The sequence below is a fragment of the Ovis canadensis genome, chromosome 6 (assembly GCF_042477335.2).
Source record: "Ovis canadensis isolate MfBH-ARS-UI-01 breed Bighorn chromosome 6, ARS-UI_OviCan_v2, whole genome shotgun sequence".
Classification (NCBI taxonomy): Eukaryota; Metazoa; Chordata; class Mammalia; order Artiodactyla; family Bovidae; genus Ovis; species Ovis canadensis.
In genome coordinates this window covers 125,350,388-125,363,022 of record NC_091250.1, presented here as the reverse complement: position 1 = coordinate 125,363,022, position 12,635 = coordinate 125,350,388, and the positions used below count along the sequence as shown (strand labels likewise).

The following is a 12,635-nucleotide window of genomic DNA, read 5'->3' as shown; positions in this document are numbered from 1 at the left end:
TAACTGCTAGGCCACCAGGAAACGTCCTCAAACAACTGTCTTTTCCATAAGATCTTATAGAAAAACTCAAATGAACTTTTTGGCCAGTACAATAAAAATAGTTACCATATGATCCAGTAATTCCACTCCTGGCTATACAAATGAAGAACACAAAAAGCCTAATTTGAAAAGATACATGTTCACAGCAGCATTTTTACAATAGGTAAGTAACCAATCTGTGTCCATCAACAGATGAATGGATAAGGAAGACGTGATACACACTTGCACACAAACACACGACTATCACTCAGTCATAAAAAAGAATGAAATTTTGCCATTTGCAACAACACAGATGAACCTGGAGAGTATTGTGGTTAGTGAAGCAAATCAAATAGAGAAAGACAAATACTATATGTTTCCACTTATATGTGGAATCTAGAAAATAAACAAATAGCAGAACAGAACAGAAACAGACTCACAGATACAGAGAACAGAGCAGTGGTTACCCGTGGGGGGAGGGATGGGGAAGGGACAAGATGGGGAAGGGCATCAAGAGGTACAAACTAGTAGGTGTAGAATAAATAAGACACAAGAATGCGATGTTGAAGCTGGATTTAGAAAAGGCAGAGGAACCAGAGATCGAATTGCCAACATCCGCTGGATCATCAAAAAAGCCAGAAAGTTCCAGAAAAACATCTATTTCTGCTTTATTGATTATGCCAAAGCCTTTGACTGTGTGGATCACAATAAACTGTGGAAAATTCTTAAAGAGATGGGAATACCAGACCACGTAACCTGCCTCTTGAGAAACCTGTATGCAAGTCAGGAAGCAACAGTTAGAACTGGACATGGAACAACAGACTGGTTCTAAATAGGAAAAGGCTGTATGTTGTCGCCCTGCTTATTTAACTTATATGCGGAGTACATCATGAGAAACACTGGGCTGGAAGAAGCACAAGCTGGAATCAAGATTGCTGGGAGAAATATCAATAACCTCAGATATGCAAATGATACCACCCTTATGGCAGAAAGTGAAGAAAAACTAAAGAGCCTCTTGATGAAAGTGAAAGAGGAGAGTGAAAAAGTTGGCTGAAAGCTCAACATTCATTGGGTCATTTATTTTTCCGGAATTGAGCTGCAGGAGTCGCTTGTATATTTTTGAGATTAGTTGTTTGTCAGTTGCTGCATTTGCTACTATTTTCTCCCATTCTGAAGGCTGTCTTTTCACCTTGCTTATAGTTTCCTTTGTTGTGCAGAAGCTTTGCAGTTTAATTAGATCCCACTTGTTTATTTTTGCTTGTATTTCCAATATTCTGGGAGGTGGGTCATAGAGGATCCTGCTGTGATGTATGTCGGAGAGTGTTTTGCCTATGTTCTCCTCTAGGAGTTTTATAGTTTCTAGTCTTTAGATCTTTAATCCATTTTGAGTTTATTTTTGTGTATGGTGTTAGAAAGTGTTCTAGTTTCATTCTTTTACAAGTAGTTGACCAGTTTTCCCAGCACCACTCGTTAAAGAGATTGTCTGTAATCCATTGTATATTCTTGCCTCCTTTGTCAAAGATAAGGTGTCCATAAGGTGCGTGAATTTATCTGTGGGCTTTCTATGTTGTTCCATTGATCTGGTGCACTGAGATGACTCAGAAGGATGGTACAGGGAGGGAGGAGGAAGGGGGGTTCAGGATGGGGACCATGTGTATACCTATGGCAGATTCATGTTGATGTACAGCAAAACCAATACAATATTGTAAAGAAATTAACCTCCAATTAAAATAAATAAATTTTTAAAAATCGAAGAAAAAAAAGCTCAACATTCAGAAAACTAAGATCATGGCATCTGGTCCCACCACTTCATGGCAAATAGATGGGAAAACTGGAAACAGTGTCAGACTTTATTTTTCTGGGCTCCAAAATCACTGAACATGGTGATTGCAGTCATGAAATTAAAAGACACTTACTCATTGGAAGGAAAGTTATGACCAACCTAGACAGCATATTAAAAAGCAGAGACATTATTTTGTCAACAAAGGTCCATCTAGTCAAGGCTATGGTTTTTCCAGTGGTCATGTATGCATGTGAGGGTAGGACTATTAAAAAAGCTGAGTGCCGAAGAATTGATGCTTTTGAACTATGGTGTTGGAGAAGAGTCTTGAGAGTCTCTTGGACTGCAAGGAGATCCAACCAGTCCATCCTAAAGGAGATCAGTCCTGGGTGTTCATTAGTAGGACTGATGTTGAAGCTGAAACTCCAGCACTTTGGCCACCTCATTTGAAAAGACCCTGATGCTGGGAAAGATTGAAGGCAGGAGGAGAAGAGGACAACAGAGGATGAGATGGTTGGATGCATCACCGACTCAATGGACATGGGTTTGGGTGGATTTCAGGAGATGGTGATGGACAGGGAGGCCTGGCGTGCTGAGAGCCGGACACAACTGAACGACTGAACTGAACTGAAGAATGTAATGCACAGCACAGGAAATAGAATGACTATTTCATAATCACTTTATATAAAGTATATACAAATACCAGCACTGTGTTATACACCTGAAACTAATGACTCTACTTATGTAAAGTCATAAGTTCAAAAAAGAAAGAAAAGGAAAGAAAGAAAGAAAAAGAAAGATTTTAATGAATAGCCCAAATCACCCTCTGTCATATCATTCTAATTTCATATCTGCTGTGTCCTCACCTGCTTTATGCAAGCACTGTTTTCTTCATGGTATTTCTCCACCCAAATGTTAGCCTATTAAGAGTAGCACCTTACAGGGGTGGTGAGCCCCAGCACCTAGAACAGTGCTGAGACACACTAAGCACTCAGGAAACACTCGTTTAACCTTAAGTGAATGATAGAAACTTCAGGAAGGGAAATTGGTTGGAAAATTTTGTAAGGGGAACCCGACACAATACCATGAAGGCCCCCAGAATAGTTACTTAGAGAGAAATACTACAGATTCAGAAGGGTTTCTTGGTATTTCACAAGTATCTCAAGCTCAGTACAAGTAACAGCACACAGCATTATCCCTCTTGTTCAATCACCTGCTTCTCCTTCATAACCCTTGCCCAAACAGCACCACCATCCATCCACTGTCTGATAACCCAAAAGAAAAATACAATCCAAGAGACAAGACAGGCTTGTTTGCAATGCCTGAACTTGCTGGTGTCTAGGGTGAAACACCCCCATTAGTCTTATGAATAAGTTAAGTTCTGGAAAAAAAGAAAAACCTGCCTATGACTCCGGTATATCACATAGACTGTATGTACCTTAAATCGCCATCCAGCGGGTGCTTGGGTCCAGGTCGCAAGAGAGGCAGCAGAGAAGAACCCAGATGTTAGACCAGGAGGTCTCCAGTCCCTACTGCACCCGACCCACCCCATCTTTTCCCCCTGCCTGTGAAGGTGTGAGTCTTCAGTGGGGTGCCAGATGGTGTCTGGGTGAGTTTTAAAATGCAACACCTCGGCTATTATATCTCTGATAACATGAGACTGAGTAAACACAAAAACTTTCTGTGTTAATGAAACCAACATTCTTTTGGCTCTAGTTAACCACTGATGCTGAAGCTGAAACTCCAATACTTTGGCCACCTCATGCGAAGAGTTGACTCATTGGAAAAGACTCTGACGCTGGCAGGGATTGGGGGCAGGAGGAGGAGGGGACGATAGAGGATGAGATGGCTAGATGGCATCACCGACTCGATAGACATGAGTTTGAGTGAACTCCGGGAGTTGGTGATGGACAGGGAGGCCTGGCGTGCTGTGATTCATGGGGTCGCAAAGAGTCGGACATACCGAGCAACTGAACTGAACTGAACCACGCTTCTCCAGGAGAACGCAATGGCAACCCACTCCAGTGTTCTTCGTTGGAGAATCCCAGAGATGGGGGAGCCTGGTGGGCTGCCGTCTATGGGGTCGCACAGAGTCGGACACGACTGAAGCGACTTAGCAGCAGCACCCACGCTTCTCTACACTGGTACCCCCACATCCATCAGAGGTGTCCGCTAGATGGCGCTCGTCCTCCACTGTACCCAGGCCGGGTCGAGAGTGCGTACATTTCTTTGTAAAATTGAGAGGTGATTTCAAACTCTGGCTTTTTACAGGTAAGAAAAGTAGCTCCAAAGGAAACACGTCTTTCATGACGCCGTATCGCATCATCTCAAAGCTTCGAGCAAAACTCAGGTCCCCATATTTTTGAACTTAGTGAACTTTCATCACCTGGCTGTCTCCCCTCAACACATGATTTAGTTTGTTGATTAGAATAATAATGGCGTTTCTTTCTTTCTTCATAACAAGGTTTAGGTTCAGATCCACAGGCCTTGGGCTTCCCTGGTGGCTCAGATGGTAAAGATCTGCCTGCAATGAAAGAGACCCGGGTTCAATCCCTGGGTCAGGAAGATCCCCTGGATTCTTACCTGGGAAAATTCCATGGACAGAGGAGCCTGGCAGGCTACAGTCCATGGAGTCTCAACAGAGTCGGACAGAACTGAGCACATGACTGAGCACCTAAGCCAGCGACTAATACTTCACCTCACCACAGACCTTAGCATTCTTTATTTTCGAAAGTACCAAACAGAAAAATATGGTTAGATGTGACTGCCTAAATTCTTTGATTTCCTTAAGTTTGAAGTTCCTTTCCTGATGACTGTAGCACAGGAATAAATAAGGAAGACAATGGGAAGAAAACAACGTGAAGGTTCCTGGGGAGGGGACAGCTGTTAGAACAGAAAACACAACTGGGTTGGCATTACAAAGTCAGATCTGAATCTTCATGGTGAAGTCATTTAAACTCACTCCATGAGTCTGTTTCCTCATCTGTAAAACAGGGATAATAATGTTTTCCACCCTCAGGGAAATGTAGATAAAACTAAACAACAAGCTGCGATCCTGGCACATTGTTGGTGAGCAGCAATTGCTTAAATATGAAACTTCCTCGGCCCATAGTCTGATAATACACCTGGACCACGTGCGTGAAAAATCCTTGCGGGCCTGAATGAGGATGACTTAGGAACCCAGGAGCCAGGGTCTGCTGGCCGGCAAGCGGCCTGTCGTTTGATGCCCAGGGTGCCTCGGTCACGTGGAGTAACCTCCAGAGCCTGCGGACAGGGAAAGGGGGGTAATTCCCAGGTTCAGGCTGCCTGGATCTGGCTCCAACGAGGCAGTCCTGCGCGGAGCCCTTTCCCGGCGCGTCAGCCCGCGCAACTTAGCATCGGCCTCGAAGAGAACCGGGTACAAACCCTCGGGGTTAAAGGAGTGGAAACCCTGGCCCAGAGACAGCAGGTGAATCCGGCCACGGCCACTGCGTCTGAGAGACCCGCGTGGCCTCCCACTGCGAAGTAGCCTCCCACGCTGGCCATCGCGCCTGCCGCGTCTCCCCGCATCCTGCCCGGGGCGCAGGTGGAAGGCGGCAGGGGCGCGGCGCGCGGGGTACAGCGGGAACATCCCGGCGGACGCTGGCCCGGGGGAGCGCGGGGGCGTGAGCGGCAGCTCGCGACGCGTGCCCGTCCGAGAGCTGGGGTTTCTCCCCCATCGCCGACCCCACGGCTCTCCTACCCTCACTGCGCACGGCGCCTGGGCCCGCGGAAGCCTCACCCTCCGACGGCGCTTCGGTGGCTCGGGGTTGGAGGGTACGGCACGCAGGCGGCGTGCCGGAACCAAACTGCAAAGGAGGAAGGGTGGTGGAGGATGAGGATGGAAAGGAGAGAGAGAAGACGAAGACAGAGCTGGGCGAGGGGCCCGGGAGGGCGCAGAGCGAGCCAAGCGCCTCCCCGAAGCCCGGCCGACGACTGCCGGGGGCTCCCGGGCTCCGCAGATTCCCAGGGTCGGCCCGGGCCGGAGCTCGGAACTGATCAAACCTCGGGCGCGGTCGGGCAGCCGTGGATTCCCCGGAGCTCACGGTCAAGCGCTCAGCAAATCGCCCTCTCTGGGCTGCGAGCGGGGCCCCCGTGAGCCCGCGCCGACGCACCCCGGTCCCCCAATCTCCAGCCTAGCGACAAGCGCTGACTTGCTGTGCCCTCGCCACACACATTCCTCCTCACTCGCCGGCCTTGATTCTGCAGGGCATGTACCCGGGAAACCTCTATGTATCCGTCCACCTCAGCTCACCGGCCCCCAAAGCCTCCTCGTTCCCACCCAAACCCACCATCAGCTATTTGTAGTTCCAGACCTGCGAGCTTCCAGACCTCTCCGCCAACACTCCCGGCCCTGTCTGCAGGCATTCCCTGGACCTAAAGGTTAACTGGCCGCCGCAGTGGCCCGAGATGACTCCATCCCTCGCTGTGCGCTTCCTGAAGACTCATACCCCGGGCACACACCAAACAAACAAACAAAACAAAAAACCAGAGAGCTCAAAGTCACCGAACTACAACTTTCTAAGCTTTGAAAAATCTCTACCCAAGCCTGTAGCACGGAGTATAGGCTACTTTGATTTGGGATTCTTTAAAAAAACATTGGGAGGGGGGAACTAAGTGGTGGTTATATATTCAAGTAAGTCTTTGTATAGCTCCCAAACTCACTATAACACTCGGTCATTCAACCCCCCAGCATCTTTGCGTGTTTGTCTCCATCAAGTCCTAACCCCACAAAGGGATGATTGTCTGCGAGACACAGTTCACACCTGCTCGCTTCTCTCCTGGGCCACTCTTGTCCATCTCCTCCTCAACTCGCCCCCAGAGAGGAACAACAAATTGTCTAAGGTGGTGGGAGGGGGGCGTAACTTAAAGGGTAAATCAAGGTCAGCGAGAGGAAGGAAAGAATGGTTTTCTTTTGAAACATCGTGTGCCTTCTGTTCTGTTCCCCTCCGGCCCTGAAGAGCGTCCTGTTCCTTACACTTGCCGCCAACGGACACCAAATTGAAACACCTTTCCCAGAAAACTGTAGTAGTCGTATAGAACTACTAAAGGGCAATGACCTCTCCAAGGGTAAGGTTTTCTTCCTCCTTCCCTCCCCAAACACCACAGAATCTGCACTGGAGGGTGCTTGGGATGCGAAAGAGCATCACGTGGCTGAAATGCTGGAAAGTATAGATGCTGCGAAGCCCTCCACTGGCCCTGCAAACTACCAGTGTGAGGATTTCATCCTGCGGTGCAGAACAAGAACCACAAAAAAAGAAAGCTAACGAGGGCGAATGTTATTTGTTTTAGTAGTACCAAAAATACCAATCCCAGCAATTTCAATTAAATTAAAATCACTGAAATAAAATCATAGCTCTTTAAGCTTATTTAATGGTTCAAATTGTGTATTTGGTTTTAAACCTCCCGCAAAAATTTATAGCAGACAATGAAGTGTGTTCCTTGAGTAAAGTATTTATTTTAAAATTAATAATGAAAACAGTGACAAATGTTTTGACATACCCACAATATTTGTGTTTCTTAGCCTGGCTTCTACTACATAAAGCAATTCACTACTCATTTTTAAAAAGAGTATTAAAGTCATCAGTTCAGGATCCTGAACTTTGGCAATTCCCAGATATTCTTTTAAACAAAAATGTTTTTCAACTCACAAGTAGCAGAATATTTCAAGAACGAACAGAAAACTTCAATTTTCTTCCTCGTGTAAAATTGTACAAACTACTAGTACATTCAGTATTGACCGCCCAGGGAAATGATCGCTGAATTTCCAGAAACTCCCAAAGATAACCTCCAATTTCTTTTCTGACTTTAGCTCTATCTGACCCATCTTTTCTTTTTTCATGCCTCTCCAGAAACTGAATCAAATACAATCCGGTGAGGAAAGAAAACTATTTCTAGGGTGACTTTTGGTTCATTCATTATTTCAGAGAAAAGAATGAGCCGTGAGGAAGCCGCGAAACTGGAAGGGGAAAAGAAGCAGCAATTTATTCTTCGAATCTATAAACCTCCCTAGAGAACAGAAACTAAGCGCACGATTTAAGGAGCTGCGTTAACTTGGGTTTCCCTCCCAGATCGGACTCAATTAAATATCGCGTTCCATAAAAGTGCCAGAATAGGTAAGAAGCCTTGGTCTAGGTGGCTGAGCGTCCCTGCGGCTAGAGTATGATGCCTCGAGGACCAGACTTGGGAGAAAAGGGGTTAAGTCAGACCCTGACTTTCTCCGAGCAACGTGCCCAGTTTTGTCGGTTCAAGTCAACGTCGCCCAGGAGGAGCCAACCAATGGGCGGCCGGGAAGGCTCGGGACCGCCCCCCGAAGGGGCGTGGCCTGATGCTGTCACTCAGCAGTGAGGAATGACACCCGGGCGGGAGGGGGGGTGGACGGTGGAACGCTGGGGAAGGAAAGAGAGAAGAAACAGATAAAACCAGGACAGGGGGTAACAAGGTGCCCCGCGCCTCTCGGAATCCTGCGGCCGTCGCCGCCGCCGCCGCCGGGGGTGGGCTCCGGAAGAGCCGGCCCAGCAGAGCTTGGAGACGACGATCCAAGGAGCGAAATCCTGCAGGCGGGGAAGGAAGAGACCAGAGGCGCAAAGAAAAAGTGACTCGGGCCGTGCGTCCCGGAGGCGCTGGAGAGGGGACTGCAGTCGCGGAGGGGGGCCTCGCCGATCCTCCCCTCCCCACCCCAAGTCCTCCGAGGGCCAGACCCCGGCCCACCCCTAAGGGAGATTAATCCAGCCGAGCTGCGAAAAGGAGAACTTCTGGCGCTGGATTTAGGGGGAGGGGGGGTCTCTGGGTGGGGTGGGCCTCGGAAGTGGGGGTGAGGGTCGGCGCTGATCCGGGGCCCGTGGGGGGAGGAGGCTGCTAGGCAGCGCAGGAGTGGGCTGCAGGGGCCTCGCGCGCGCGCCGGGCTCACCCGCGCTGCAGCGGCCCCCGCGCGCTCCATCCAGCTCGGAGCTGCCCGCGCGCCCCAGCCGCCCGCCCGGCCGGCCGCTCCGGCCCGCGGCGCTGATGGCTGTGCGCGGCGCCAACACCTTGACGCCCTTCTCCATCCAGGCGATCCTCAACAAGAAAGAGGAGCGCGGCGGGCTGCCCGCGACCGAGGGGCGCTCGGCACCCGGGGGCACAGCGGTGGCAGTGGCTTCGGCGCCCGCTGTCTGTTGCTGGCGGCTCTTTGGGGAGACAGACGCGGGAGCGCTGGGGGGCGCCGAGGACTCTCTGCTGGCGTCGCCTGCGGGGACCAGAACGGCTGCGGGGCGGACCGCGGAGAGCCCGGGCGGCTGGGACTCGGACTCGGCGCTGAGCGAGGAGAACGAGGGCGGCCGGCGCTGCGCGGACCCGCCGGGGGCCAGCGGCGCCTGCCGTGCAGGCGCGACCCTGGGCCTCGGCCAGCCGGTCTGCGAGCTGCCCGCCGCCAAGGACCTGGAGGAGGAAGCCGCAGGCCGGAGCGACAGTGAGATGTCGGCCAGCGTCTCAGGTTCGGGCAAGACTTCGCTGGGAAAGGGGGCTGGGCTGAGGGGCTGGGCAAGGAGGGCAACCGTGCAGAGCGAGGTGGGCGCGCTGTGAGCACCCCGCGCCCTGGGCCCCCCGCTTTAGCCAAAACCCTTAGCTCTGCGCGCTGGCGAGGGCTGCTCTAACCCTCCGGCCACTGAGCCATAGAGAGGGCGGATGGGGTGAAGTCTCAGAGGAAGACCTCGGGCAGTGTGCTTCAGAACCTGGTGGGAGGGAACCACTGCATCCTAGCTTTGAGTCCATCGCCAGTGCCTTAGGTTGAGTCTGTCTCCAAATCCCTAAAATCAAGGAAAGGGAAGAGGCAGCAGCCCAGAGACATTGGGGAGCCAGTACCCTGGGCCTCGCCCAGAGAACAGTTATTGTTTATTCCTTTAAGTCCTGTTTGACTCGTTATGACCCCACGGACTGTAGCCCGCCAGGCTCCTCTGTCCATGGGATCCTCCAGGCAAGAATACTGGAGTGGGTTGCCATTTCCTTCTCCAAGGCCCAGAGATCAGAGATGCTCCCAGCCTGAGGTCCCAGAGCCTGGATGGGCAGCTCAAAGATAGGTAGCAAGGGATAACATTCAAATGGGCCAGAAGCCAACCAAGCCAGAGCTTTGGGAAGAGGGTTTATGTAGCTTTCTCAGACCCCAGGCTAGAGAGAGCTGCGCTGGGCTGAAGACCCAAGAGCTGGAGTAACGCCGAAGCCAGCAGAAGGCAGCCGGGCTCGATTTAGGTCATCCCAGACCGAGAAGGGGGAGGGCCCTCCTCAGCCACGAGCTGGCACGCCCTTTGGTCAGAAAGACCCCCGTGCCTTCCCTTTCGGTTGGACGGTGTAGGCCTCAGCGTTGGCTCCAACGAACAGTATCTGCTGCAGGCCAGAGGGCTGGACCTCTGCTAGGGTGCAGCCGGGGGGCGGGAAACAAGGAAGGGACCCAGGAGCAGGCATCGGATTAGAGTCTAAGGATTCGAAGCAGGGACACCCCTCAATCCCCAGCCTTCCTTTTATCCCTTTTCGAAGGGCGAGGGAGAAACCTATCCACGGCCTGAGCAGTAGCCTGTTGCCACAGCCCGCGTGTGTGTTGTTGAAATGCGTGTGCGCGCGCGAGGTGGCGGGTGAACCCAGGGAGAGAGTCCCGGGGTTCTAGGGCTGAGAGCGGATAAGGTTTTGGGGGACGCTCAGGCCCGATATCCCCATTTGCTGAGAAGCGCCCGGAGGAGCTCAGAGAAGGCAGGGAGCTGGATCTTGGCCGCACAGCGTTGATACAGCGGCTGAGTTCCTTGCCGGCTCACAAGACTAGAAAGAGGCGGGAAGAGACTGGGGCAGAGTTGTAAGACTCGCCTCCCGGACCGCGGCTTCCAGGCCCACCCCACCACTCCGGCGGGATCAAAGTGTATATCCGCCTCCCAACCCAACCCCCAACCCCCACGCCAGCGGTTGAGGCCAGACCTCACTCCTCGGCGGCGCTGACACTCTCTTGTTTCTGTTCCCACCGGGTCCGCAGGCGACCGCAGCCCGAGGGCCGAGGACGACGGGGTTGGCCCGGGAGGCGCACGTGTGCCCACGCTGTGCGGCGGCGGCGGCGGCGGCAGGCCGGCGGGCGGCGCGGAGGAGGAGGAAGGGCCCGTAGCGCCGAAGCCCCGCAAGAAGCGCTCGCGCGCCGCCTTCTCGCACGCGCAGGTCTTCGAGCTGGAGCGCCGCTTCAACCACCAGCGCTACCTGTCTGGGCCGGAGCGCGCAGACCTGGCCGCGTCGCTGAAGCTCACTGAGACGCAGGTGAAGATCTGGTTCCAGAACCGTCGCTACAAGACCAAGCGCCGGCAGATGGCTGCCGACCTGCTGGCCTCGGCGCCCGCCGCCAAGAAGGTGGCGGTGAAGGTGCTGGTCCGCGACGATCAGAGACAGTACCTGCCCGGAGAGGTGCTGCGGCCGCCCTCGCTGTTGCCCCTGCAGCCTTCCTACTATTATCCTTATTACTGCCTCCCCGGCTGGGCGCTCTCCACGTGCGCGGCCGCCGCGGGCACCCAGTGAGCCGGCCTGCGGTGAGGCCGCGAAGGATCCCAGTGCCCCAGCTCCGGACGGGCGCCGATGGCCCTGCAGGGTTGTGCCCGGTACAGGGGCGCCCCGCAGAGGGGGCAGCAGGTGGAGGATGAAATCCAGCCCGGCTCCTCTCTCTAGGACGTGAGCCCTGGCCGCGGGGACTGGGTCTACCCAGAGGGGGTCGCCTTTTTTTCTAGTTGGAACAGAGGCATCCTATGGCCTAGGGACCCAGCGTCCCCTCGTCCCCACCTGCTGGGAAAGCCCTCGGACACTATTTATTACCACCGCACTGTTGGATTTGGGTTGTGTCTGCGTGGGGATGGCGTTTCCCAGAGCGGAGAGAGCTCCTGGAAAACACGGAAGCCTGAATCCCAGCATGTCAGGCCTGCGGGAGCTTCGTGCGCTAGGCCACACTAGTTCATGGTATCCATGCTACCGATCTATGTATATCTACATATCTATTATTTTTGGAAATCGCATTTGTTACAAAGGGGTACAGAACACGGGCAGTCCCCAAGGAGCCCCAGGCTAGGGGTTCATTGAACCGTGAAGTGCTTGGTTCTCGGGCCCTCTGCCCCATCCCTCCCCGCTGTCGCAGCTCGGGTGGGGGCGCCTGATTGGGTGCTGAATGTATGGAAGGGAACCTCTGGGCACTGGGCAGGGCACTGGCTTGGTGTCTTCCCTCTCGGAGTCCCGGGGCTATGACCAACCCCGGCAGCTCCTGGAAGCCCCTGAACCAGGAGAAAGAGCAAACCAGGAGTCCTTCAAAGAACTTTCCTTTCTTTCTCTTTCTCTCTCTTTTTTAAGGAGGTTAAAACTTGTAGCACTTTGCAGTTGTTTGTATTCAAATGACGGTTATTTTTGTATTCAATGTGAATATCCTCTCCACCCTCTGCGACTCCTGCCTCCGGACCCGGGTTCTCCCATCCCTGTCCCTAAGACAGGTGACCCTGTCAACCTCGCCGCTTGTCGCCTCCTTAAGGGCATTGTGCACTCAACTAGAGTATTAACTTTAAAAAGATTTGTGAAATTTGGAAACTCTATTCGTTGTATTTTTTTCCCCTTTTAATTTATAAACGTTTAGTTTAACATGCCCTCCTGGACGCGGTGTGTTCTCTGAGCCTCTCTCGGTCCGGCTTTGGGGGAACCGGTAACGTGGGCTCAGTCTCCCATTCAGTCCTCTCCAGGAGTCCTCTCCCCCACCACGGAAGCCACCTGGCTCCTCACCTCCAGGAAGGGTTTAAACCCACACAGCTCAGGGAATCGCTATTTCTGGGACTTTGCAGGAGTC

At 52.6% G+C, this 12,635-nt stretch overlaps 1 protein-coding gene across 1 annotated transcript; it reads left to right on the top strand.

The window, feature by feature from the left end:
• Window positions 1–8,187: 8,187 nt before the first annotated feature.
• On the top strand, window positions 8,188–12,387 carry NKX3-2 (NK3 homeobox 2). Its single transcript, XM_069595058.1, has 2 exons — window positions 8,188–9,287; window positions 10,809–12,387. Exons 1-2 carry the CDS (start codon window positions 8,822–8,824, stop codon window positions 11,333–11,335), a joined length of 993 nt encoding a protein of 330 aa, XP_069451159.1. The 5' UTR covers window positions 8,188–8,821; the 3' UTR covers window positions 11,336–12,387.
• Window positions 12,388–12,635: the final 248 nt, after the last annotated feature.

Excerpts from the sequence above, each read along its gene's own strand:
- NKX3-2 (XM_069595058.1), top strand. The coding sequence starts at position 8,822 with ATGGCTGTGCGCGGCGCCAACACCTTGACGCCCTTCTCCATCCAGGCG. Across the intron at positions 9,288-10,808 it reads GATGTCGGCCAGCGTCTCAG|GCGACCGCAGCCCGAGGGCC; the intron begins GTTCGGGCAAGA and ends CCGGGTCCGCAG.